The 25,295-nt window shown below is 36.4% G+C and overlaps 1 protein-coding gene across 1 annotated transcript; it reads right to left on the reverse strand.

Moving 5' to 3' along the window:
- Positions 1-591: 591 nt before the first annotated feature.
- On the reverse strand, positions 592-22,168 carry emilin1a (elastin microfibril interfacer 1a). The gene is made up of 8 exons (XM_051655790.1): positions 21,704-22,168; positions 12,319-12,438; positions 9,713-9,909; positions 6,655-8,718; positions 6,213-6,329; positions 2,593-2,610; positions 2,326-2,460; positions 592-2,208 (listed from the first exon to the last, which is right to left on the reverse strand). Exons 1-8 carry the CDS (start codon positions 21,856-21,858, stop codon positions 1,880-1,882), a joined length of 3,135 nt encoding a protein of 1,044 aa, XP_051511750.1. The 5' UTR covers positions 21,859-22,168; the 3' UTR covers positions 592-1,879.
- Positions 22,169-25,295: the final 3,127 nt, after the last annotated feature.

A 25,295-nucleotide genomic window follows, 5' to 3' on the forward strand; every position in this document is an offset into this window, starting at 1 on the left:
TCACAAGTTGTGCCTAATGTTCGAAATACCAGACAAAAATATTTTTTATAACAGAATTTGTAATGATTGTAATCTTTTTAATAAATGTATAATAACATATGATATAATATCATTTATAATCATATACTCTATTTTCATAATACACATGATTTGTTTTATTTAGCCTCTAGAGGCTCTCATACTGTATAACGACAGTGGACCATTCCCAGCCGCTCCAGTACCGGAAGCAATGGGGAAAAACTATCGGTGTGGATTTTTGCCGATAACTGATAGTTCAAGAAATCTGTTAACGGTGCCGATTAATCGGCAAAACCGATATATTGGTCGACCTCTACAACCAAGCTTCTGTACAGCGTTCCTCCTCTTCACTTGTAAACAGCACCGCACTTCCGTCTGTGATGCACGTGCATCAGTTCTCACGTGTTTCAAATGCCAATGTGATTATGTCACACACGCGTACCACTCCTGACCGGAACCATGATTTAGAGTTTAAAAAAAGTACTTAAATATTTTTTCAAACACCACTGGAGGCAAAGTAAAAATCTGTTTGGCTGTTAAGAGAAAAATAACGTCTCCACAAAAAAATGAAAGTTGTGTAAAATTAAATATTTTTATTTAAAACCACCATTGCAATTATACTGTATTTTCAGTGCTCTGAGTACTTTGAGTAAGTTAGTGATCATTAAAAAAAGAATGGGCTGATACAGTTCTGAGGACTTTTTGGATAGCGTAATATAGTCAAATACTTCATTTGCTGTATTATTATACTGCATTGTAATGCCTGTGGTGAGAGGTAAGGAGGACATGAAACCATCAGATGAGAACGTGTAATTCAGGTTATGAATGGCCAGCTGATGTAACCTGGTCCCAGTTCCAAATCAAGAAAATCAGCTGGCTTACTGCAAAATAAAACGTTCTGAAGTAATGTTTATCAATATCTTTTAAGTAATTCCTCTCTTTTGAAGGATAAAATTGACTGAATGACTGAATGGTCAGTGTTTTGTTCCACAGTACTACACTGTTCAATCAACACAAAGTCCTTTTAAATCCCTCTGTATTAAAAAAAAACAAAAAAACACCAGGCAATAAGCATAGATCAACAAGACAGCTCAGGTCACACAAATGCATTCCTGGCATAGATACAGGTTTTGAGCTGTTAAAGTCTGCAATAAGAGAAGTGAAAATAAAAACCCATAGACAAAAATATAGCCAGGGTGGAATCATTTTGCATCTAGCATAAACAACTTTGATGGTTTTCTTTGGAATAGTCACCAAAGCATGGGTTAGAGAGGCTTCCTGATCTATAGCCTCTGGCACATCTAAAATTATTTTACAACTAACAAATTTTACAAATGACAAATATGAAAGAATAACACTTAGAGGAAATGGGGGAATAATAGAAAAGATCATGTGTGGTATTTATGGCATTCATGTCAAGGAGAAAAAAAAAAACTGAATGGAGCCTTTAAGAATGTAAACTCTCCTAAATATAAAATGAAACCACACTACAGTATCAAACACAGATTCTTCTGAAGTATGTATTATGGTTTGCACTTTATTTTTTAAGGTGTATTGCAGTGACCAAACTAGTGGTTGGTTGATAAATGTCTCAAGGTGAGAAGGGGATAATGGTGCCCTAATCGGTGTAGTACCATTAACAACAAATAAATTGCATTTGTGCCCTTCATATTAATGAATAGTATCTGTCCTTCAATACAAGAATATACGTACAAAATGTAACCATATAAAAAAATCTCAGTCCATAGTCCAAAATATCTCAGTCCAAAATATGTCAAACTGCTCTTAAAAACGTCTCTGAAGAGGATTTTCACCAGTTGTCCAGATACAAATTTTGATCTGACATCTCCTTTGATGGTTCTTATAATATTTCTGTGTCCTCATAGAGCAACATGCCACTGAAGATTGTAAGGGGCTCAACAGAGTGGGCAAGTTTACCTGTTACTAGGTCAATGCAGACAGTATCTCCCTCCTGCAGCGGGAGTATGATGTTGAAGAGGACCAAGGAACCTGGAGTATGTCTTGCTTCAGCCATGGGTTTCTCTAGACCCTCGGGCTGATAGCCAGCTGAATCTCCACGAGCAATACCATAATTGGATTTAGACAGGACTGCCTCAATCTTTACATTCTTGTGACCCGTCAAGACGGCACTGAAAAAGTATCGCCCATTCACTGGTGCAGTGAACATTCCTGTCAAAATACATTTGGGAGAGAACAGATTAAGAGTGTTGCCATAAGCATAACAACCAGCCTAAACAAATTAACAGGAGTCTTACATTTACATACTACGTATTTTCAATAACATACCTGTATCGGGGTTGTACACATTTCCTTCATTGACAAAGACCTTGTTGAAGAAAATAGTGCCTGCATTGGCCTGTGGTCGTGTGAGTGCTGCTGAGAAAGATAGTCTTGGAACGTTGGCATCCTCTCCAGGAGGTCCTGGTTAGCAGAGACAATTACGATATTTTCATTAGTTGTTGTATTAGTCGTAGCAGAAGTAGTTGCATATATAAACAGTAAAATATAACACAGAAATTTGCCATTGCAAAATAGAAAACTGGAAATACTGGCCTTGTTCACCTCTGAGGCCTATAAAGGAGACACAGAGATATGAGACATTTTAAATATTAATTGGCTTGCAAGTAAGTTTTACTCTAAGAGCAATATCTAGCTGATTAGATGTTTTTAAGCAGAGGAAAACTAGAAAATGTTATTTATTTTCATAATATGTATTTAAAGAAAATAATATTCACTATATACATTTCCATGACTTAAGATTTTATCAGTTTCCATGACTTTTCCTTTTTTTACATTTCCTTATATTTGTAGCTTGTCAAAGCCAATTTGTTATTTCATACATTTGGTTTGGTTTAGTCCCTAAACATAGTCCCTAATACTGTGTATTTGAGTCAATTACTGTAAATATTGTATTAGTTGTTATATAAGTGATTGCACATAAATAAAATGCCACTTATTTTTTCATAAAATCTTTTATAACTATAAATATTGTAATAAGCTATTTTTTTATATTAATGTAGACGTTCCATGGCCCGTTTGTATACGTCGCACGTCGTTTATCTTCCAAACATAAGCTATACATGTTTCTGTAGTCTGCTTTCAACTGGTACACCGACTTGTCCATTCACAGCTTCCCATGAGGCTGTTTTCCTATTTATGCCTCTGTAAACAAAGAATAGTTATATAGGTCAGTAAATTCAGCAACAGGGAGTTTATTCTTCTACATGTTGTTTTTGACTACAACCCAATTCCGAAAAAGTTGGGACAGTATGAAAAATGCAGATAAATCAAAAAGTAGTGATTTGTAAATTATAGTCACCCTTTTCTATATTGAAAGCACTACAACTAAACATTATATGATGTTTTACTTTGTGAATTTCATTATTTTTTTTTTTGTTTTTTTTTAATTTATTTATTTATTTTATTTAATGTACAGTAATTTCAGATCATATGATTGCAACACACTCCAAAAAAGTTGGGACAGTCGAGTGTTTACAACTGTGAAACATCACCATTTATTCTAATAACACTTAAGCATTTAGGCGCTGAAGATGCAAGTTTGTGAAGTTTAAAAAGTGGAATTTTCCCCCATTCATCCATTATGCTCTTAAGCTGCACAACTGTACTGGGTCTTCGTTGCCGTATTGTGCGCTTCATAATGCACCACACATTCTCAATTGGAGATGGTCAGGACTGCAGGCAGGCCAATCTAGCTCCTGCACTCTCTGCTTATTCGGCCAGTATGTGGTTTGAAGTTGTCTTGATGAAAATTCTGGGATTTCCCTGGAAAAGATGGTGCTGGATGGCAGTATATGCTGCTCCAAAATTTGTACATATCTGTCTGCATTAATGGTGCCCTCACCGATGTGTGAGTTACCCATGCCATGGGCACTGACACACCCCTGGCCCATACAGACACTGGCTTTTGGACCTGACATTAATAACAGCTTGAATGATCCTTTTCCTCTTTGGCCTGGAGAACACATCAGCAGTGTTTTTCAAAAACTATTTGAAATGTGGACTCCGTTCAAAAACACAGTTCAACTGTTCTACTTTCCATCTAAGATGAGACCGAGCCCAGAGGAGTCAGCAGCGCTTCTGGACAGTGTTGATGTAGGGCTTCCTCTTTGCATAGTAGGCTTACCTTGCACCTGTGGATGCAGTGTTGAATGGTGTTGACTAACAAATATTTACTAAAGTAATCCCAAATCCATGTTCATGATATCCATTACAAATGAATGATGTTTTTTTAACAGTGATGTCTGAGGGATCAGAGATCACATGCATTCAGAAGTGATTTTGTCTTACCCATTATGCACCGAGATTTGACCATATTCCTTGAATCTTTTAACTATAATGTGCATTAGAGGGTGAGATGCCCAAAATGCTTCCAATTTGTCTTTGGGGAACGTTGTTCTCAAAGTGCTGGATTATTTGCTGAAGCATCTGTCTGCAAATTGACAAGTCTCGAATGATCCTTGCTCTTGAAGGACTAGGCTGTTTTTGGAGGCTCCTTATATACTATAACACGATTACCTCACATGTTTAACATCACCTGTTTCACATTGCCTTGTTATTTTAACTCATCAAATTTTTATTAGTCTTAAATTGCCCCTGTCCCAACTTTTTTGGAGTGTGTTGCAATTATCTGATTTTAAATTATTGTACATTAAAAAAACAATGAAATTCACAAGGTAAAACATCATATAATGTTTAGTTGTAGAGCTTTCAATATAGCAAAGGGTGAATATAATTTACAAATCAATCCTTTTTGTTTTTATCAGCATTTTTCATACTGTCCCAACATTTTCGGAATTGGGGTTGTACATAAAAGCGAAATGTCGTTTTATTGGTTGTGGATAAATTCAACTCTGATTGGTCTGTGACAAGCGGCAGCCGCAGAAAGATAATATATTTTTATCCTGCGTGGTGTGCACCGCAAGCAGTCGTGTACAACAAAGTGTCATGATTCTCGTGAACAAGCTTGGAAAGAGGCTCCGCTTTGACTGCCGCTTCCATTTTGCCGCCTCTCTCTCACTGAAAACGAATAGGGAATGTGCAGTGACCTTGTCCCGTGTAAAACCACCTTTAAAGGTATAGTTCACCCAAAAATGAAAATTCTTTCATTATTTACTTACCTTCGTGATATCCCAGGTGTGTATGACTTTCTTTCTTCACCAGAACACATTTGAAGAAAATTAGAAAAATATCTTCACTCAGTAGGTCCTTAAAATGCAAGTGGATGGTGATCAGATTTTTGAACCTCCAAAAATCACAGACAGTCAGACTAAACATCATCCATATGACACCAGTTGTTAAATGAATGTCTTCTAAAGAGACACGATTGCTTTTGGTGTGAAAAAGATAAATATTTACGTTTTTTTTTAAAATTCTAAATCATGCTTCTGGTCAGCAGCGGTACAAGCGTGTGACGTAATCGCATTGGCATTTGAAACACGCAAGAACTGAGGCACGTGCATCACAGCCGGAAGAGCAGCGCTGTTTACAAGTGAGAAGGAGGAACACTGTACAGTAGCTTGGTTGGCTTTGGTTTAGATCTGTATTTATCTGATTATTTACTCACAATGGTGTGTTTGTGTGCTTATCCTGGATGTCTCAACCGTGTGGAGAATGAGGGCCTCACCCCTCTGTATCATGACAGAGCAAATATGTCACACGAGAGACCGCTTGAACTCCACCCTCTCGGAAGCATTGGATTATAGTTAAAAAGTACTTAAATATTTATCTTTTTTGCACCAAAAGTGATCGTGTAGCTTTAGAAGACATTAATTTAACAACTGGTGTCATATGGATGACATTTATGTTGACTGTCTGTGATTTTTGGAGCTTCAAAAATAGGATCACAATCCACTTGCATTTTAAGGAACTAATGAGCGAAGATATTTTTCTAATTTTCTTCAAATGTGTTCTGGTGAAGAAAGAAAGTCATGTACACCTGAGATATCATGAGGGTGAGTAAATGAGAATTTTTGGGTGAAAAATTCTTTGGTATCTAGCTAGCTGGCTGTTTGTTTTACTGTAATGTCTGTATAACCATCAACCTTCAAACTTTTAAAACTAGTTTACATTTTTAGACAAGGCTTTGTCAAGCCAAGCCAACATCAAAGTTGGTCTTTACAAACCTTACTCTATCCAGTTTTTCATATATTTACCTGGGGGTCCGATTGGCCCTACTTTCCCTTGTGGTCCTTCTCGGCCTGGAGGTCCCCTTGGCCCTGGTGGCCCTTTGGATCCTTTCTCTCCTTTTGGACCAGGTAGTCCAGGAGGTCCTGAGGATTGGTCCAAAGCGCGTTACATTCAAAGACAATTGAAAATGTTCTGTTCCCAAAAATGTTAGATTTGTCATTACTGACATCAAATTTATACTTTACATTGTATCATGTATAATTGACACAAATTATCCCTACTTTTACCCATACTTTTTCTTCTTCTTTTTTTTTTTTTACATGCAGAGACACTGAGATGAGTCATAAAATATTATTTTGACACAACATACAACTTTTTTTGTCTAGACACAAACAGATTTAAATGTACATGTGAAAAGATTTGTGTAATTGGGGTTGTCTTTGCAGCAAACATCTAATAGGAACTTACCAGTAAAGTCCTGGTCAGTGAAGGTCTGAAACTCCTTGAGAACATGCAGTATGGAAGAGTTGAGGTTGTTCATGCCATGAATGTTCTCTATGTGAATGTTCTGAATGCTGTTGATGGCCTCACCATGAGAGATCACTGTGGAGTTTAGCCCATTGACACATGTCCAAAGCCCAGTGACATGCTTGTTCAAGCCCTCTTTGATCCTCTGAAGGTTCTCTGATAAAGAATCCAATCTGCTGCAGACACGCTCCATCTTCAAGAGCCTCTTCTCCAACCCATCTCGAGAATGCTTGCATTCACCCATTTCAATCATCATGTTGCTGTTAAAGCTACTGATATCATGCCCAATACCATCAAAGCGCCCTTTACTGTTGTCTATATGCTTGTTCAAATCCTCCTGGATCTGATCTAACTCAGAGTTGAGTTTGTCCTTATACGTATCGAGAATGGAAATAGTGTTGTTGTGCCTCTTTATGGTGTTACTGAGACTATTCAGAGTGTCATTGATGGAGCTGAATGTTTGGATTACCCCTGTAAACTCACCCTGAATGGACTTGAGGTCTTTTCCAAGTTTGCGTGTTACAGTATTTTGATTATCTATTTTTTTCTGATGGTCGACCATGCTAATCTCGCATTGCCCTGTGCATTTCTCAACCTCTTCTTTGAGTTTACCCACTTCCTCCTGCAGATTTGAGCATACTTGCGAGCAATCATATTCATCAGCGTCTACTTTTTTGCGCAAGTCTGTAATTTCTCCCTGGAATGTGTTAAAAGCATTGCTGGTTATGTTTCTTATCATACGAAGTTCACCATCTATTGAACTGCATACATCACAATCATGTCCCAGATTCTCCACATCTATGACAATTTTGTTGAAGTGCTCTCCATTGTCTCCTGTCAAATCCTTGATTTTGTCAACATCATGGCTTAGATCTATAATACGGTTCATTAAGGAGTCACCAGACACACTTAAGTCCTTTAGCTTGGTGTCAAACTTCTTAATGTCCTCCTCATTGGCAATGACTTTCCATTCCAGGCTTTTCACAGTATCTGCTGTCTCACTCCCTTTTGGACTGCATGTCTCTGTGCACAAATTAATCATCGACTTAAGCCTGCTGTCGAGATTGGATGTTTTGTTCCCCAACTGTTCCAGATTATTTTTGTGATCATTGACAGAATCTCTCAAATCTTGGACATCTGTCTCCATGGTAGATATTCTATAACCGTGATCATCATTTCGACTGAGGATAGAGTTCTTGATCTGATTGATTTCTCGCTGAACAAACTCCTTCATACTTGTCTCAGTATGGGAGCATTTTTGCTCTGTTTTTCTCACAGTCCCATTCAATCTTCTCTCTAAGTCTCTAAGACGACCATTCAGCTTTTCATCAAATGCTGTTCCCCGGCCTCCATTTCCACCTGTTCCTCTCAACTCTTTCTCAAGACGTCCTCTAAGAATATCATACGCCTCTGCAGTGGAACTAGCCTTTCTCTCCATGGCACCAACCCTCCTGTCCAGATCAGTTAATGAATCACAGCAACTCTGAGAGTGAGATAGTTCCCTCTCAAGCATCTCTACCGTTTGAAGATGGTGCTGTTCCATCACATTGATGTGCTTCTCCAGAGCTCGGATCCTCTCTCTGTCTTCTTGCTGTTGTTCCTGTATGCCCTCCACTCCATTATGACAGGCTGAGCACGACAGCGTCACCCTCCGTTCCAGTTCCCTGAGAATTTCCTCTTTTAATGTGCCATAGCGAACGTCTAATTCATTTCCAATTCCATTGCCACCCACAAGGTGATTGTTGATGCTTATGAGGGTCTTGTCATGGACCTGTGTCATGTTGTCCAGCATGTCCAGTTTTGTTTGGATGCTGTGGATGGTCTCCGTTATTCCTGGCTTGGCAGCATCAGCCAGATTGTTTCCACTACTAATGACTTCCCTTTGAGACTCCTTGTGTATATTCTTATTCATATTGTGGAGGGTGGACTGGAGGTTGTGAAGGTCTTTATTCAAGCTCTGAATCTGTTCCTCAAGTTGTCTAATTATGTCATTGTCACCTCTCGCTACAAAGGAAATTGATCACCGTTTCAATTTCTGCACACTTTGCCAAAGAAATTTAAAAGAAAGTAAATTATTTAAAGGAACTGTTCACTCCAAAATGAAATACTGTCCTCATTTAGTCACCCTCATGTTGTTCCAAACCTGTATGACTTTCTTCTGTGGAACAAAGAGGAGAAGTGAGGCAGAATGTGATTGAAAAACTTAGTCACCATTCACTTTTATTGTATGAAAAAAAGGATAAATGATGGTTACTGAGGTTGTCTGCCTAACATCTCCTATTGTGTTCCACAGAGGAAATAAAGTCATACAGGTTTGGAACAACATGAGGATGAGTAAATGACAGAAATGTTGTTTTTGGCTAAACCATACCTTTAACATTTATAGAGGCAAATTCATGACTGTTTTTCATCTTGTTTTAAAGGAATGTTCTGGGTTCAATACAAGTTAAGCTCAATCAACAGCATTTGTGAAACAATGTTTTGATTACCACAAAATATAATTTTGACATCCCTTTTTTATATATATATATAAAAAAAAAAGCACAAATTACAGTAAGGCACTTACTATGGAAGTGAATGGAGCCAGTCTTTAACCATAAAATACACGTTGTTTCAAAAGTATAGCCACAAGGTGTAAACATTGTAGGTGTTAACAAGATTTTAGTGTGATAAAACAGCATATGTAAAGTTATATCCAGTATTACAACTTTGTTACCATGACGGCATCTCGCTGGTAAACCCTGTAGGCCTAAGTGATTTTATCAGACTAAAATATTGTTAACGTGTTTAACGTTTACGTCTTATGGCTATACTTTTGAAACATTATTTAATTTAACATTTTTGGACTGGCCCAATTCACTTCAAATTTTGCTTTGATTTAAATAAATGAGGAACAAGTTGTAATTATTTTCTGTGACAATCAACATTATGCTACAAACGCTTTTGATTTAGTTTAACTTGCACTGACCCCAAAACATTTCTTTGTGTAATGCCATACCTGCTTCACCACTCTGGCCACGTCCTGTGTTGGACCCAGATGTAGAAGTAGGTCTGCTTGTGTTGACCTGTGTGACAGAGGAACCACCAGGGCCATCACTGCAATCTTCACTTGAATAGCCATGACAACACTTCCATTCCAACTCTGTCACCATTTTATAGGCAACCTTGTACCTTGGTTTTCTGTAAGTCCGATACCTGTGGTGCGAGGTATTTCATAATGTTCAGTTCTAGCAAGAATGCACTATAGTATTATAGCATCAGTCATGATTCACTTTCATTGTATAATAAAAATGTGCAATAAAAGTAAATGGTGACTGAGATGTACCTAACATCTCTTTTTGTGTTCCACGGAAGAAAGTCATACGAGTTTAGAACAACATGAGGGTGAGTAAATGATGACAGAATTTTCATTTTTGGTTAACTATACCGTCATATGTGTACTTTTGAAGTGCTGAACTTTTTATGCAAACTGACAGTTAAAGCAATCAATTTTAATTTAATAATCTTTCGAGGTTAACCAGAGTCCCTAATGCTACTGCTCAAGTAGCAGACAAAAAATATTTATCCTATTCCTATTATATTCTTGGTGATGTATCGCTTTTCAAAAGATCAGAACTCTAGGCAACAAAGTACAATAAACGCCTGTTCTCCTTTCTTGAGCTGTTGTTTCTGGGCTTGTTTTTGTTATTTTATTCAGTCTAAGCTCTCAATACAAATAAATGAAACATCATTAAAATCCTTGGAAATGTTTACTTTGTTCTGGCAAGCTTATTGTGAGTCTTAGACTGAGTTTGGAATTGCATACTACCATACTACTCTTACTATTTCTGCCATAGACAGACATAGTAATAGAAGAAGTATTAGTAGTATGGGTAGTATGCTGTTCTGAACTCAGCTTACTCAACTTTCAAGTGCAGTTGTTACTATTGTTAGAACATTGTTTATACCCCATACATACTTATGATATGGCTTCTGTATTTTATAGGGGATTTTATGGCTTTCTTTAAAGCTCTTAGGTAAATTTGAGATTTAATGAGATTTTTTTTTTTAAATGGGCACTTCCTCTTGGACGTACAACTGAAATGTATTTACAAACAAACAATGAGTACAACAACAACGTTACAAGTAACTTTTTGGCACTTTAACAGATAAAACAACACTTTTCCTTAGATCAGAGATGCCCAAACCAGGGCCTGCAGGCCAAAGTTGGCCCAAGATGACCTTTGATTTGGCCCGCCTTGCCATATACACTGATCAGTCACAACATTACAACCACCTGCCTAATATTGCGTAGGTCCCCCTCGTGCCGCCATAACAGCGCCAACCAGCATCTCAGAATAGCATTCTGAGATGATATTCTTCTCACCACGATTGTATAGAGTGGTTATCCGAGTTACTGTAGACTTTGTCAGTTCTAACCAGTCTGGCCATTCTGTGTTGACCTCTCTCATCAACAAGGCGTTTCCGTCCGCAGAACTGGATTGTTTTTGTTTTTGGCACCATTCAGAGTAAATTCTAGAGACTGTTGTGTGTGAAAATCCCAGGACATCAGCAGTTACAGAAATACTCAAACCAGCCCATCTGGCACTGATATAGTTATAAAATACATACAGTGCAATCTTCATTTTATTTTCTCTGGACATTATTTGTTGCTGTCCATTCTGCAGATATTGCTGTGTCAGTGGGGCACACCGCTTCTCTCACTCTAGTTCGATGTAGTGCTCTCGTGCTAAAATTACAATGTAATTAATAAAAATATTAACAAAAATAATATCTGGATGTATTAAATAGCCTTGATGTTAAACAAAGCATTACTAATGTTACAATATTAATTTTACAGAACATTTACCACTGTATGAATCATATCTCTGACTACTGTTAATTGTTAAATGTTTATTTTTGTTTTATTAAACTGGCATGAAGGAGTTGCTAAGTTTTTTTTTATAAGCTACTCATTCCAAATCTGGAAAAATGCTGTCATCTACTCCTGTGCATTGGTTCATTAGTTTTGTAGGCTATGTTCATTTAATAGCCAACATATTGGAAATATGTGAATGAGAAAAAAAATGTTGTTTCAGTAACAATGCACATTATGCAATGCAGAGGTCATGCAATTTTGTAATTATTGAAACATGCCATTTTAAAATTGAATTGTTTATATGAAAGTATTTGACATAAAAGGAAGACAGAGTCATTTTATAAGGCTAAAACAAATTACCTTTGTAAAGGTAAAAAAATGCCCCTCATATGAACCATGTAAGGGTTCATGGTTCATTTCTTATAATGCAACTTTTACCATTGGCCCACAGACCTCAGTCAAGTTTGATTTTTGACCCTTCGTAGGAAAAAGTTTGGGCACCTCTGCCTTAGACTACTGAATCCAGTCTTGTTCATGTCTCATAGACAATTTCATCGAGACAGATTTCTGTTGAGTCTCAACTCCTCTCCCATCTCATTCCGCACATAGTTCTGGTGGGCATGCGTCCAGTTTAGAGAGGGACATGGGCCAGACTTTTCTAGTTTGTCATAATACTAAGTGTAGACTAAGAGTAAATCAAAGCAATTCAAATGTGTTTTTGCTCAAAGATGCGCAAAAATACTTACAAAACCACATGAGAACACTGGCCCCAAGCACAGCGCTGGTATTCAGGTTTCACATAGGTCTCGACCCCATCTTCCATTACACAGCTTACAGTCCGTGTCACTACGTATGCACACCAGTTCCTGTAGATGAATATACAACCAAAAGCATTGGAAAATTATACTTATTAAATAAACAGTTCACCCCAAAATGAAACAAATCATGAACAAATTGAGCTGGTTCTTTTCAATGAACTGGTTGATCTGGTTCTCGAGTTAAATTGACCCAATTATTCAGTCACAGTGGCTCTTGAATTGGATTAACAGCTCACTGAAGGGGAAGATTATCAATGAAAAATTGCTTAGGTATAATATGGCTTCAGAAGACTTGGAATATAGTGCACAAGCTAAATGGACTACTTTTATAGTGTTTTTTCTTTTAAATAAATAATTTCTGGAGTGGTCATGAAGAACTGATGTCGTAATGAAAAACTGCATGAAGGTTCTTCAAAATATAGAATTTATTGTTTCACAGTAAAACGTCGTACAGGTTGGGAACAACATAAGTGAGGAAAAAATAACTGAATTTTCATTTTTGGACTGTTCCTTTCGACTTTATTTCAAATGGTAGAAGGAAAGGTAGAAGTCTTCTGTCTTCATTTTAAGGTCCCGGCATGCTTCGTATGAAATTGAAGGATTAATGGGTGTGATGTCCTTTAGAGCAAAATCTGGCCAAAATGAAGGTGTTTTGGAGTTCCTTTCGGGGGTTCATAACAGCTCGCCGGCGCAAAAATTTCAGGAAAACTTTGTACCGGTTGCTAAACACCTTCTTACTGCCACTGGTCCACATTATCAGTAGGTGTGACCTGGAGCTCCACCTACTTTGAGGCCGACAGTTCATTCCTATTCAGTCAGTTAAAATAGGTCAACATGAACACACTGGCATGCAGAGTTATTAGCAAGCTGGTGCAAACTTACGTACATCTGTAAAATCGGTCGCGTAGAGACATTTTCCAAGAATATGTCATGCAATATTTTTGTTTAATTAGTCTACAAAAGGAATCAACTTTACACAGACAAAGTTAGTAAGTGATTTTTATCACACTAAAATCATTTTTACATGCATATCCTTTATGTCTTGTGGCTATTCTTTTGAAAAAGTGAGTATTTTAATGTTCAGAAATTGGCCCCCATTGAATTCCATTGTACGTGCCTCAGTAGAACCAAGATTTTTGCTTGGTTCCAGTGAAAGCAGGGTTGGGAGGGTTACTTTTGAATGTATTCCACTACAGATTACAGAATACATGCTGTAAAATGTAATTTGTAACGTATTCCATTAGATTACTCAAGGTCAGTAACGTATTCTAAATACTTTGGATTACTTCTTCAGCACTGGTAGATTTTTTCACTTGTTTTCACTATAAAAATTCTGCCAGTACAGTAAGACAAAATACACGTGTTAAAAATACATTCTCTGAAAACCCTAAATATCTTATGCAGTGTCGTTTCTAAAACAAGATAAATCTAACTGATCTTGTTTTAAGGATTTTTAGATTTTTTTACAGGAAAATACAAAAATTATTATCAAAAATAAGATTTTTGCCCTAATATCCAAGATCTTACTAGACAAAAAGAAATTACGATCCAACGTGAATTTTCTTGATAAACAAATATGGTCGTGCCTGGTAACATGTGCATGTATAATGGCTAGAAATAGCATTTTAGCTTAGCGTAAAGCTGACAAATTATTTATATTTCTTCTGCCCCAGACTTCCTCTGTCTGCTCGTATGAATGTAACACATCATAAGAAAGTGTTTCACCGCTGTTCAAATGCACTTTGGATCGCATCATTTATATGTATAAATGTTTTCCATCTGAAAGGATTAAATATTAAATGAAACAAATGACAATAAAATACAAAGTAATCTCTTCAGTAATCAAAATACTTTTGAATGTAACTGTATTCTAATTACCAATGATTTAAATTGTAACTGTAGTGGAATACAGCTAATTATATTTTGTATTTTAAATACGTAATCCCGTTACATGTATTCCGTTACTCCCCAACCCTGAAGAAAAGGAGGGACTAGTCGAAATTAATTTGTGGTAATCAATATTATGCCACAAATGCTGTTGATTGAGCTCAACTTGTATTGAACCTGGAACATTCCTTTAAGGTTTTACATGTAGTCTTGTGCGCCCTCGTATTAGAATGTTCCTCTAAATGCCTCACACAGCAGTGTGGTTGGTGTCTGAATGTTTGCAAACAGTATACCATTGTATACCGAATTGTTTCAAACTCCTTTTTGGCTCTGAGCAGTACCGGCCTTTGCTATATTGCTATGTAACTAGGGTTCCCACCCGTCCCATAAAATACCGGATCGTCCCATATTTAAAGATAAAATTATGCGTCCCGTATCGAATCAATTTGTCCCGTATTTAAGCTAGTCAGATGGCGTCACGGTGAAATCGTTCCAGATCGCTAATTTAAGATTGATATAAATTGGAAAATGTGCCTATGGTGGGTAAAGGACCGTCCGAAAAGTCCACAAATGGTGCTAAAACTGTGGATTTTTTTTCTATATAAATGTTCAATAAGATTAAACAATGTATGAATACAATCACTGAATCATAAAGACAAGTACAGGTGAAGGAAGAAAAAAATACGTATAAATCAACCAAAATATATACATAAATAAGATAAAGGAGACAAATAATTGAAAAGATAAAAATAAATATATTTTTAACATATAATATATATATATATATATATATATATATATATATATATATATATATATATATATATATATATATAAGTCAGGGGTCAGGAAAGTTCTAATTTCAGCATATAAGAAAGGGTATACAATTTTTATTAATAACGCATATTAACTCAACGCATTTATTGCTAAAACTGTGGAGGATGTGGTTAGGTGCTGTGATTTAAGTGTCCCTTATTTTAAAATTTCAAAAGTGGCAACACTATATGTAACGGGCCTCACAAAAGAAAGGGCCTCGCCTTGCTCTCCAAGATTTTATTAAGATGGATGGGATGATAAAGTGGCTGAAGTAGCTCTGCATTCAATAAAATTAATACCTATATTGGCTAAGAAGTTTTTTGCAGTTTTCTTATTTTATTCTATTATTTCTGAACATCTAGATTTATTAGATTTTTTTTTTTTTACAGTAACACTATGTTGACATCTTTCTGTGTGGTGCACTTTTTTGTGTGCATTTTTCTTGCACACCTTTGTTTCCTATAATGAAAAGAACTTGGATTTCTCTAACAGGTTGCCTTCCATTCTAATAAGGAACATGCAATTTTAATCATGTTGGAGTACAGCTGAAAAATCTAATCGAGAAAAGAAAAAAAAAGAGAGAGATTTTATTTTTTTGCCATATCGCCAGCCCTATTTTAGACATCCGCCCAACATTTGAGGGAATGAGGGCAGGGATATCCCCATCCTGTTCAGAGATCTATAGCTGTCTGCATAGAGGCATGGAAAATGGGCACTGGGAACAGAGTAGACAGCATTTTTAATTACTTAATTTAATAAATACATTATTCCAAAACTATTTTAATATTGTTAACAAAAGATCTTTAGATATTCTACTATGTCTTCAAGTTAGATCAGATTTAAAAACCATAGCTTCCCCAACTTCACTGAGTGTTGTATGATTTAAGTCATCAAGTCAACCTTTATTTATAGAGCACATTTAAAACAACAGAAGTTGACCTAAAGTGCTTTACAGATCAAACAAATAAATAACGACAGAGTGAAATAAAAACAGATTGATATAAAGTTAAATATAAAACATAATAAAATAAATAAATAAATACAAATAAATACAGCATCATGTTTTTATCCATTTCAAACTATTCAAAGATCTATTCAAAAGCTACAGAATAAAAATAAGTTTTCAAAAAAGATTTAAAAATGGCTAATGATGAAGATGACCTCACATGGAAAGGGAGACAATTCCACAGATTGTGACCTATCACAGAAAAGGCACGGTCACCCTTAGATCTATAGCGTCAACGAGGAACCCTCAATAAAAGTTGATCTGAAGACCTGAGCGCTCTGGTGGCAGAGTAAGGGAGCAGAAGGTCACTGATATATTGGGGCGTGAGACCAGATAGTGCCTTGTTGACATAAATCAGAATTTTAAAATCAACCCTGAATTTCACAGGAAGTCAGTGTAGAGATGCTAAAACCGGGGAAATGTGATCCCTCTTTCTTGACCCTGTTAAAAGTCTAACTGTAGGCGGGGTAATGCATTTTGGGGGAGACCAGTGTACAATGAGTTACAATAGTCTAACCTTGATGTAATAAGTGAGTGGATCACAATTTCCAATTCTTTATGTGAAAGAAAATGTTTTATTTTAGCGATAGATCTCAGGTGGAAAAAGCTACCCCTGATTTAAAAACATATTTTCTGATTAGAGTGATAAGTAGTGCTATTATTCTCATGGAGCTTGTTTAGTTAGGATCGAAACCAGGCTGAAATCCAAAGCTTCTCGTTCATTACAATAACTCATTGAGCCTGGTTAGTCATTCGTTATCATGAGCACTGCTGAGACAGGAATGTCTCATTGCATCAACTGCAAATGCTCACATACAAACACATGGGGCCCAGACACTGAGAGTACAAAAGTTTACCACAGATGACTGTGCCTTTCAAACTCTACACACACAAAGTCTCAGATGAGATCGGGAGATTTGTGTGTGTTTTTGTGGATAATATCAAATAAAGTTTTGATAGTGCATGATCAAAAATAAACATTTTGTTTTTGTTTGTGAAATATTTATGAATACACATGTAATCTACTGTGCATGTGAGCTGGGATGAGGGATGTGATCAAAAGAGAACTTCAGTTTTACATTATTGTTATGATTTTAATTATATTGACAACATACCATATGTCCTTTTCAAGACAATGGAAAATATGAGCAATTAGGCATGAACCTGTACACTCCTATGGAATTTATTAAATAATTCAACATTAATCAATGAAGTGCAAAGTTCTTGATGTACTCATAATGCTTCATAGAAATGTTGGCTATGGAATTGCATTAAATAGGGCACATGCATAAAACTGTGGAATTGGGGGGACCAACTAAAAGTGTAAACAGTGAGCCATTGTTTCAGTTTTGTTCTTAGGTGGTAGTTTGGAAGAAGGGCCTGGGTCCATGTATACTAAAGCTCATGGAACTTAGAAAACAGGAAATAGCAGTGTGGTTCTCCGCTTTATAAAGTTTGAGAGATCAAAAGTAAACAAATACTTTGGAGTCACACTGGCTTCTCTGTCTCACATTTACATAGTCCGTTTTGCTTCAGAACACTCTTAAAGGTGAAGTGTGTCATTTCTGTGCCACTATTTTTAAAAAAAAAGGTTTCCTGAACACTCCACCTATCTTCCATTGGTTGGACAAATAGATAGTCCCGCCCCGAACTTACACCATTGGTTGAGCCAATCCTGCTGTGTCGGGCTGATCGGGAGGCTCAAACAAACCGAGCAATGTCTCACCACAGAGACACATTGTTTGCACTTTTTGGAGAAATCAACCCACAAATGGCCTAATTGTAGCCCTCTCTGCATATTAAAGGGATGGTTCAGCCAAAAATGAAAATTCTCTCATCATTTACTTACCTTCATGCCATCTGAGATGTGTATTACTTTTTTACTTCAGCAGAATACAAACAAAGATTTTTAGAAGAATATCTCAGCACTGTAGGTTCATACAATGCAAGTGAATGGTGACCTGAAATTTAAATCTCCAAAAATCACATAAAGTCAGCATAGAAGTAATCAGTGAAGGCCCGTTCACACCAAGAAAGATAACTATAACGATAACTGTTAGAATCCATACCAAAGGACGATAACGTTCTGCTAATTCTAAGCGCATGCTGAAGTTATGTTCACAGTCAAGAAAATGGATGTAGATGAACTGCTACTGCTCTACATTTCACAAAGAAGCCAAAAGAAAAAAAGACGCAAACAACTTCAAAAGAGACAAGACAATGTTGTCGACATTAGCGCTGGATACCTGAGGTAATTGTATGCCTCAGTGCCTTTTATTCATCTCCGTTAATACTGAAGAAAAATGCAGAGTTTCCATTTCATTCGCGTGTGTAATAATAAGTGGCAATCAGGTGCTGGAATAAGTTATTTTGAAGATGAGTGCACGTTGCGGCACGGGCCCTTTAAAGCTGGATGGATTTTGATTAGCTGTCAATGATTTTATCATTCATCAGCTGGAAAAAAATATGCTCTGAAAGTGATTCCAACGATATCTTTGCTCTGTGTCGTTATCGTTGAAGTTGTGGTGTGGACTCCGCTATTCTCTTACAGTTAGAACGATTTTTAAAACTTTATGGTTATGGTTATAGTTATCGTTCTTGGTGTGAATGGCCTTTAGACTCCAGTGGTTAAATCCATGTCTTCTGATGCGATATGATAGGTGTGGGTGAGAAACAAATCAATAGTGAAGTCCTTTTTTACTATAAATCTGCACCTTTGTCTAGTAGGTGGAATCAGTGTCGTAACCATGTCTTGAACATGGGTGCTTTTTATTTTTTATTATTATAAATCTCCAACCTCACTTCGACATTCTTCTTCTTTTTTTCTTTTTTTTTTTGGTGATTTGCATTCTTCATGCATATCACCACCTACTAGTCGAGGCTGGTCAAAGGTGAAGATATATAGTTTAAAAAAAAAAAAATTTAAATATTGATCTGTTTCTCACCCACACCTATCATATCTCTTCAGAAGATATGTATTTAACCACTGGAGTCTTATGGATTACTTTTATGCTGGCTTTATGTGATTTTTGAAGATTCAGAGTTCTGGCCACCATGCACATGGACCTACAGAGCTGAGATATTCTTCTAAAAATCTTCATTTGTGTTCTGCAGAAGAAAGTCAAACACATCTGGGATTGCATGAGGGTGAGTACATGACGAGATAATTTTCATTTTTAGTTGAACTATCCCTTTAAACTGGAGTGGGAGAATACATTTTTAACATCCCAAAAATTACACACTTCAGCTTTAAGAATAAAGTTCAATGTCCAACAGCATCCTCATACTAAGTATTCTCACCACATGGCATTTAACAGAGAATGGTTGTTCAGCTGGACTCAAGCAGTATAAATAAGATTTTTGGAAAGAGCTCTCCCTGTAAACACTCACCTAATTAGTATTTTTTACAACACTTTAAACCAGGCAGCAGATAGACTGCATTTGCCAACAAATAATTTTATACAAGAATAAAATTCACAAGTTGGTAATTTAAACAGCAAGGCCCAGATGAATGTGCCAGGCTATAATGTGAGGCCTGTGCCCCTCAGACTCGAGGAAATCCAGCTTTAAGGGGCTGAATATAAACACTTTCCCTTAACAGGGAAAAATCCACAGTACCCAATTTGTCAAGAATGAGCATCACTTCAACATCTCAAGCAGTAACAGAGCTTTTAAAGAAATAATTGTAAGAGTAGTCATATACAGCAAAAGTAAGGCAATGTTTAGCCAGGGAGGAAACCACCATAGACATTAAGTGTGACCCTAAATTTCAGATTTGTGCACAATCAAGAGCCTAATTGTACCCTAAAGCCTAGAGGTCAGATTCAAATTTTTGAAGCTCTCACTGTTTTCTTCCACTAACCTTATTTACTGACTTTTTCACATGGAACAATAGCAGCATTTCAACAATTTGGATTCATTCATGTGGACAATTCAGTACCAGAGAAATTTATATCAATACTGAATTTAACATGGAAAAAAGTGTGTCTCCACACAAAGATATTAGTACTGGCTTGGTCAATGTCCCTACATTGCACTCGTATCATATTTACTTCTATCCAATTTCACAAATGTTTGCAATTATGGTTTAGATGTTAAAAAAAGTGTGTATTTCCGATTTAAAGACTAGATGTTTACCGTGAAAGCTGAGCTTAGCAAACTGTTTTGCAAAACTGTTTAGATGCTTATACATACTCAACAAGCAAAACATGTTGCACATGTTTGCTAGGACCACTGACAAATTTGTAGACTTTACATCAAGGATGAAGCTAACAACATTTTTGTCATTATGAAGTTTTCACAGAATTCACACTTTATGGAAAGCAATTAATGCCTCTTTTAAGGCATCACACACGTATTTTTGAGAAATAGCTTCATGACAGATTGCTCAGCAAATAATAATTAAAAAAGGCTTATTTTACTGGCAACTACTAACAAAGAGAACGTATCTGGCGTTGTGCATACCAGCTGTTTATGAGGCACAATGTAGCATGCAAGACACAGTACAACTCAATCAAAAATTCAAACGCAGCTGTGACCATTCAAGATAGTGGAACACTAAGATAAGGACGTTTTCGGCTATCCCACAAGTTGAATAATGTTTCACACATCTGTAAAAACACAACACAGTTCAAACAGACAGCTTTAAACAGTTGTGCCAAGGGCCAACACATTCCTTCCCAAACAGTGCAGAACCTCTACTCCACTTGGCTGTGCTAGTGCCAGGATAAGTGCACTTAAGGTGTTCACCATTGGCCATCATCCCATTGCACATGCATTGATTCACTGACTCAGTAAAGCCAAAAAAACGGCAGACCTGTCCAACAGTAGCTCACATGGCTCCTTGCTTTCTTAGCCTTACTGAAAACCTTTCGAGTTCCATAATTCTGAGCACAAAATTACAACAGGGAGTGTGACCATGCCAGCTGAATTTAAGAAAAAGGCACGTGTGACACATGCTCAGGCAACAATGTGATCCTGAAAAGTCTGAATGTTTATTAGCACTGGTAAAAGACTTAATGCAATATTTGGACAGCTGACCCAATTGTGAGGATCAGAGATATGAAAACTGTTGCTATTCCTTCAACTCTCTCTCCAAACGTGCTTTTTCACACACCACATAACACAATGGATTTGTATGTGTAACAGGTTCAATGACACTGAATTTGATTGCTGAACATTGTAAAAAAGTAGCCATTTAAGGAACTATTTCTACCTGACATGACCTAAAAATTACTTTCATTTGCTTAACTTAATGTAGTCAGGTTAATTCAGTCATAATAGTTACAAGAAGCACATTTTTAGGTTACCTGATGAACAATTTTGTAGTGTATTAAAAGTCTATTACTTATTAATATTAATGCCACAATTGCAGTTTTATTTATGTTTTTATGCATATATTTTTTTTCACAAATTTCACATTAATACAAAATGTGACAGAGTATTAATGGAAATCTGGGAAAAGCCCATCCAACACCAAACTGACCAGCATCCAATTAATATCCATTAACGGGCAGACAGAATTAAATTTTACTTAAAGTTAATAATGAATCAAATTCAAGTATGAAACCCTTTTATAGATAAACTTCAGAGTTCAAATCTTACCTATGTCTACTGGTCACCTTAGATCCACTCTCTGCAGCTGGTACAGACTGATTGTGATCCACATGAGTGTATGGAGCATAAGATCCTGCTCCAGAAATATCTCCAGGAAAGTTCATAGCCAATAGAGTACTCAAGTAAAAATAATATAGAGCCATAACTTAAAAAGTAAAACCAGATAAAAATAAAATAAAAATTTAAAAAACTATGGTAAAAAAGTACATCCAGCAAAACTACTTTGCATTAGAAAGTGCGCTTTTATGCACCCACTAGCTCTCCATGGATCAACATTCAGCACTGATTTGGCTGACTTCAAAAGTTCTGTATGAAATGCTGCTGAATTGTCGTCTCAGTTTATGAACCGCTGCCATCATTTCGCACAATGTCCATTAGTCTCAAAAGATTCTCCCGTCAGTATTCCCATAAGGCACATGAACTGCAGTCAAACTCTAATGAGAAGTTTCCGGTTTTTTTCTTCATCGTCTTCGCAGTCATAATGTGAAAACTGTCCTGGAAAGATGCCCAAACTACCGCACCTCTCTCTCTCTCTCTCTCTCTCTCTCTCTCTCTCTCTCTCTCTCTCTCTCTCTCTCTCTCTCTCTCTCTCCTTTTAATTTTAGGTTCCTCCTGATTTTTTTCAACAGTGAGTAAAATCTCGATTTATAACAGACAGGTGACTGTGTAATTAAATGGTTCCCGCTACTGACGAATGGCACTTGCCATATCTCAATCTCTTAAAGGCTGCAAAATAAACATTTAAGGTGTAATCGGTGTAATGTTTAACTAAATTAAATTAATACAGCCTACTTAAAATATTAAAGTTTTTACATTTTATTTTATTAAAGATTAGCCTCCTCAATTCAATTTGTTATGAATTTGAAATGCATAAATCTTAAACTGTTTTTTTTTTTTTTTTTAGGCATAGTTTCTGCGTGCGAATTCGTGTACTGTCAGAGTATGTAGCTTCTAAATTTGATGAAGAACATAGGCCTACATTTTTCCCTAATATCAAAGATCTTACTAGAAAAAAATAAATTATGATCCAACGTGAATTTTCTTGATAAATAAATATGATCGTGCCTGGTAACATGTGCATGTAAAATGGCTAGAAATAGCATTTTAGCTTAGCCTAATTTCTGTCATTTGCTTGACCATTGCTTTTCCCACCAGTGGCCATGAAATGATCTCTGCCACACATCCTAATGTAAAATCATCAATTTAAAACCTCAAAAAGTTAATTGTTTACTTTTCAAAGATTAGTTAAGTAAAGATTTTTAACCATTTAAGGAAATACATATGGATACACAAGGTTCAAGCTTGACTGTCCCACTTTACCATCTTCACCCTACTTCATACAGCAACGACATGAAGCAGTAACCACAACCATGAAAATAATTTACTTTTGGTAAATAGTAAATTTAATAATAAATGTGGTAAAAGTAGATTTGCACATACAGTTGACAGGAGCTGTCTGACTCAATGTACTACACCATTTTATTATTATTATTATTATTATTATTATTATTATTATTATTTTTAATTCAGCATTTTCATCGTCCTGTGGATGCTCACTTTAGAATCTCGTCAGAAATAGTAGGTCATCAGGGTATTTCTTTACTACTGTTTTATGAATACTGAGGATTCAGGCATACTACTCAATTGACATACTGCTTTTGGCATACTACTGTATATAGAAGGGAAGTGTGCATATTTTTTTCATCTGTGTAAAAGGTTAATAATGAAGGCAAAATTGCAGGACAACTACAGGCTTTAAAATGAGTGGACAGTTTCCCATGATTTCAAGGTTGCTAAGAAAGATAGCATTGCATATCAGTGCTGTGATCTCAAATCAATGCGGAAGGGAGGGTCTGGGCTGCTAAGAGACATGACCTAACCCAACCTGACCATCAAAGACATATTCGGTCCACTGGACCAGAACAACAGCCTCAGCAAATTTTTGAAACTTGTCTCTAGCATCACTAGCCCTCATCAAGGTTTGTCTGGAGAGTGAGTCAGGGAGGACAGAGATTTACATTAGCATTGTGTGCTGCTATGACAACATGTAGATCTCTCAATAATGACTGTGCGGTAATTTAAGAACCACTGTCTAAGGGAACCTAGAGATGGCAGTTCAAATATTGTGGTTGAATTTATTCTTAGAAGAGCAGTCACAGGAGTATAATAGAGATAAGCTATCTGGTTGAAGACACTTTCATATGGTCTGCTGAAATGCAGCTGTATTTCTACATGAAAGGGGATATTTGAAGGTTTTCTCACTTTCTGGATGTGAATCAAGTTTAAGGTATTCAAGGTTAGTTTTTGAGTGAGGTCTTTCTTCTTGGCCAGACATGAGGAAAAAGTGTGTGAATGTAACTGTGTGTGTATTGAACTCCCTTCCACAGTTTGATCTTCATACTTTGAAAAAGCACAAATAGCTTATTATTAATAGTTTATTTTGATCAAACTCTTTTGTGTGAGACAGATTAAAATCTCACTTTATCCCAGTCTGTTTACCACAGAAAGCTGGAGACATTTTTAAACGTGAATGTGCAATTTTGCTAATATTCATTGCATTTTAATGTAATTCAAACCACATAACTGCAATTGACTGTATTCTGCGTTATATGATGAGACTTTCCTTCAAACTTGACTGTAATGTCAAACTTCAGTCAACACTGAATCTTCCTGACTTTCATTTTGAAACAGAAAGCACTGTTAAGTCCCTGGACTTTGTACAGCAGATTAAAATTCCTGAGGGGACAGTTTATTTGCAATTAGTGAGACAAAAGCTGTAGTACATGACACATAACAAACTGGGGGGTATTTTGCTAGTCATATTCTTCTCATGGATTCACAGAGATTTGTGAGAAATGATGTAGACGTGGGTTATGGCACGTTCAACCATAAATGGGTCATCAGTCTGTTCTGATAGGGTCGTGGTGGCCAGTTGGGAAAACATTGGTGAATGCAAATAATAAAGTGCAACTAACCTTCCATATCTTTTGTTGTTGACATCAAAGGCGGGGCATCCAATCAAACTCTATGGAATTTTGGTGCAAATTCATCTGTCACATTGCAGAAGCTTACCAAATTAGGGAGATGCCAAAATGGACAGGTTATTTGACATGTCCTCATCTTCGAAAATCATTACAATATGACTCAGAATACATTATATTTGGGTGCACTTGTTAGGCTAGTAAATAATACTTCTGTTGTTGTTTATGTACTTATACACAATTGAATTGAAAATGTTCCTATTCAGTTTGCATATTGTGATACCTATGTATTTCAGAGTTAAATTAATAAATGTATTACTGTTCAAAAAACAATTTTGGTATTGCGTTTGGTCACCACTTGATGTCAAATGCAAAATCTGGGTTCTGAAATAAAATCAGACAAGAACCACTGGGATTTGTTAAAATCACAGTCTTTGATAATACTTATGTTGACAAGTATTCCTCTCTGCTGCTTTGAACATTTGAACTTTTGTAAATGAGGAAGTCTTAAAATATTATGTCACAAACACTCATAAATCAAATGGCTGCATATACAGGAGCTTCTTTTGCCTGAATCTGCATTTTCTGAAGTTCAAGTG

The sequence above is a fragment of the Myxocyprinus asiaticus genome, chromosome 25 (genome assembly GCF_019703515.2).
Source record: "Myxocyprinus asiaticus isolate MX2 ecotype Aquarium Trade chromosome 25, UBuf_Myxa_2, whole genome shotgun sequence".
NCBI lineage: Eukaryota > Metazoa > Chordata > Actinopteri > Cypriniformes > Catostomidae > Myxocyprinus > Myxocyprinus asiaticus.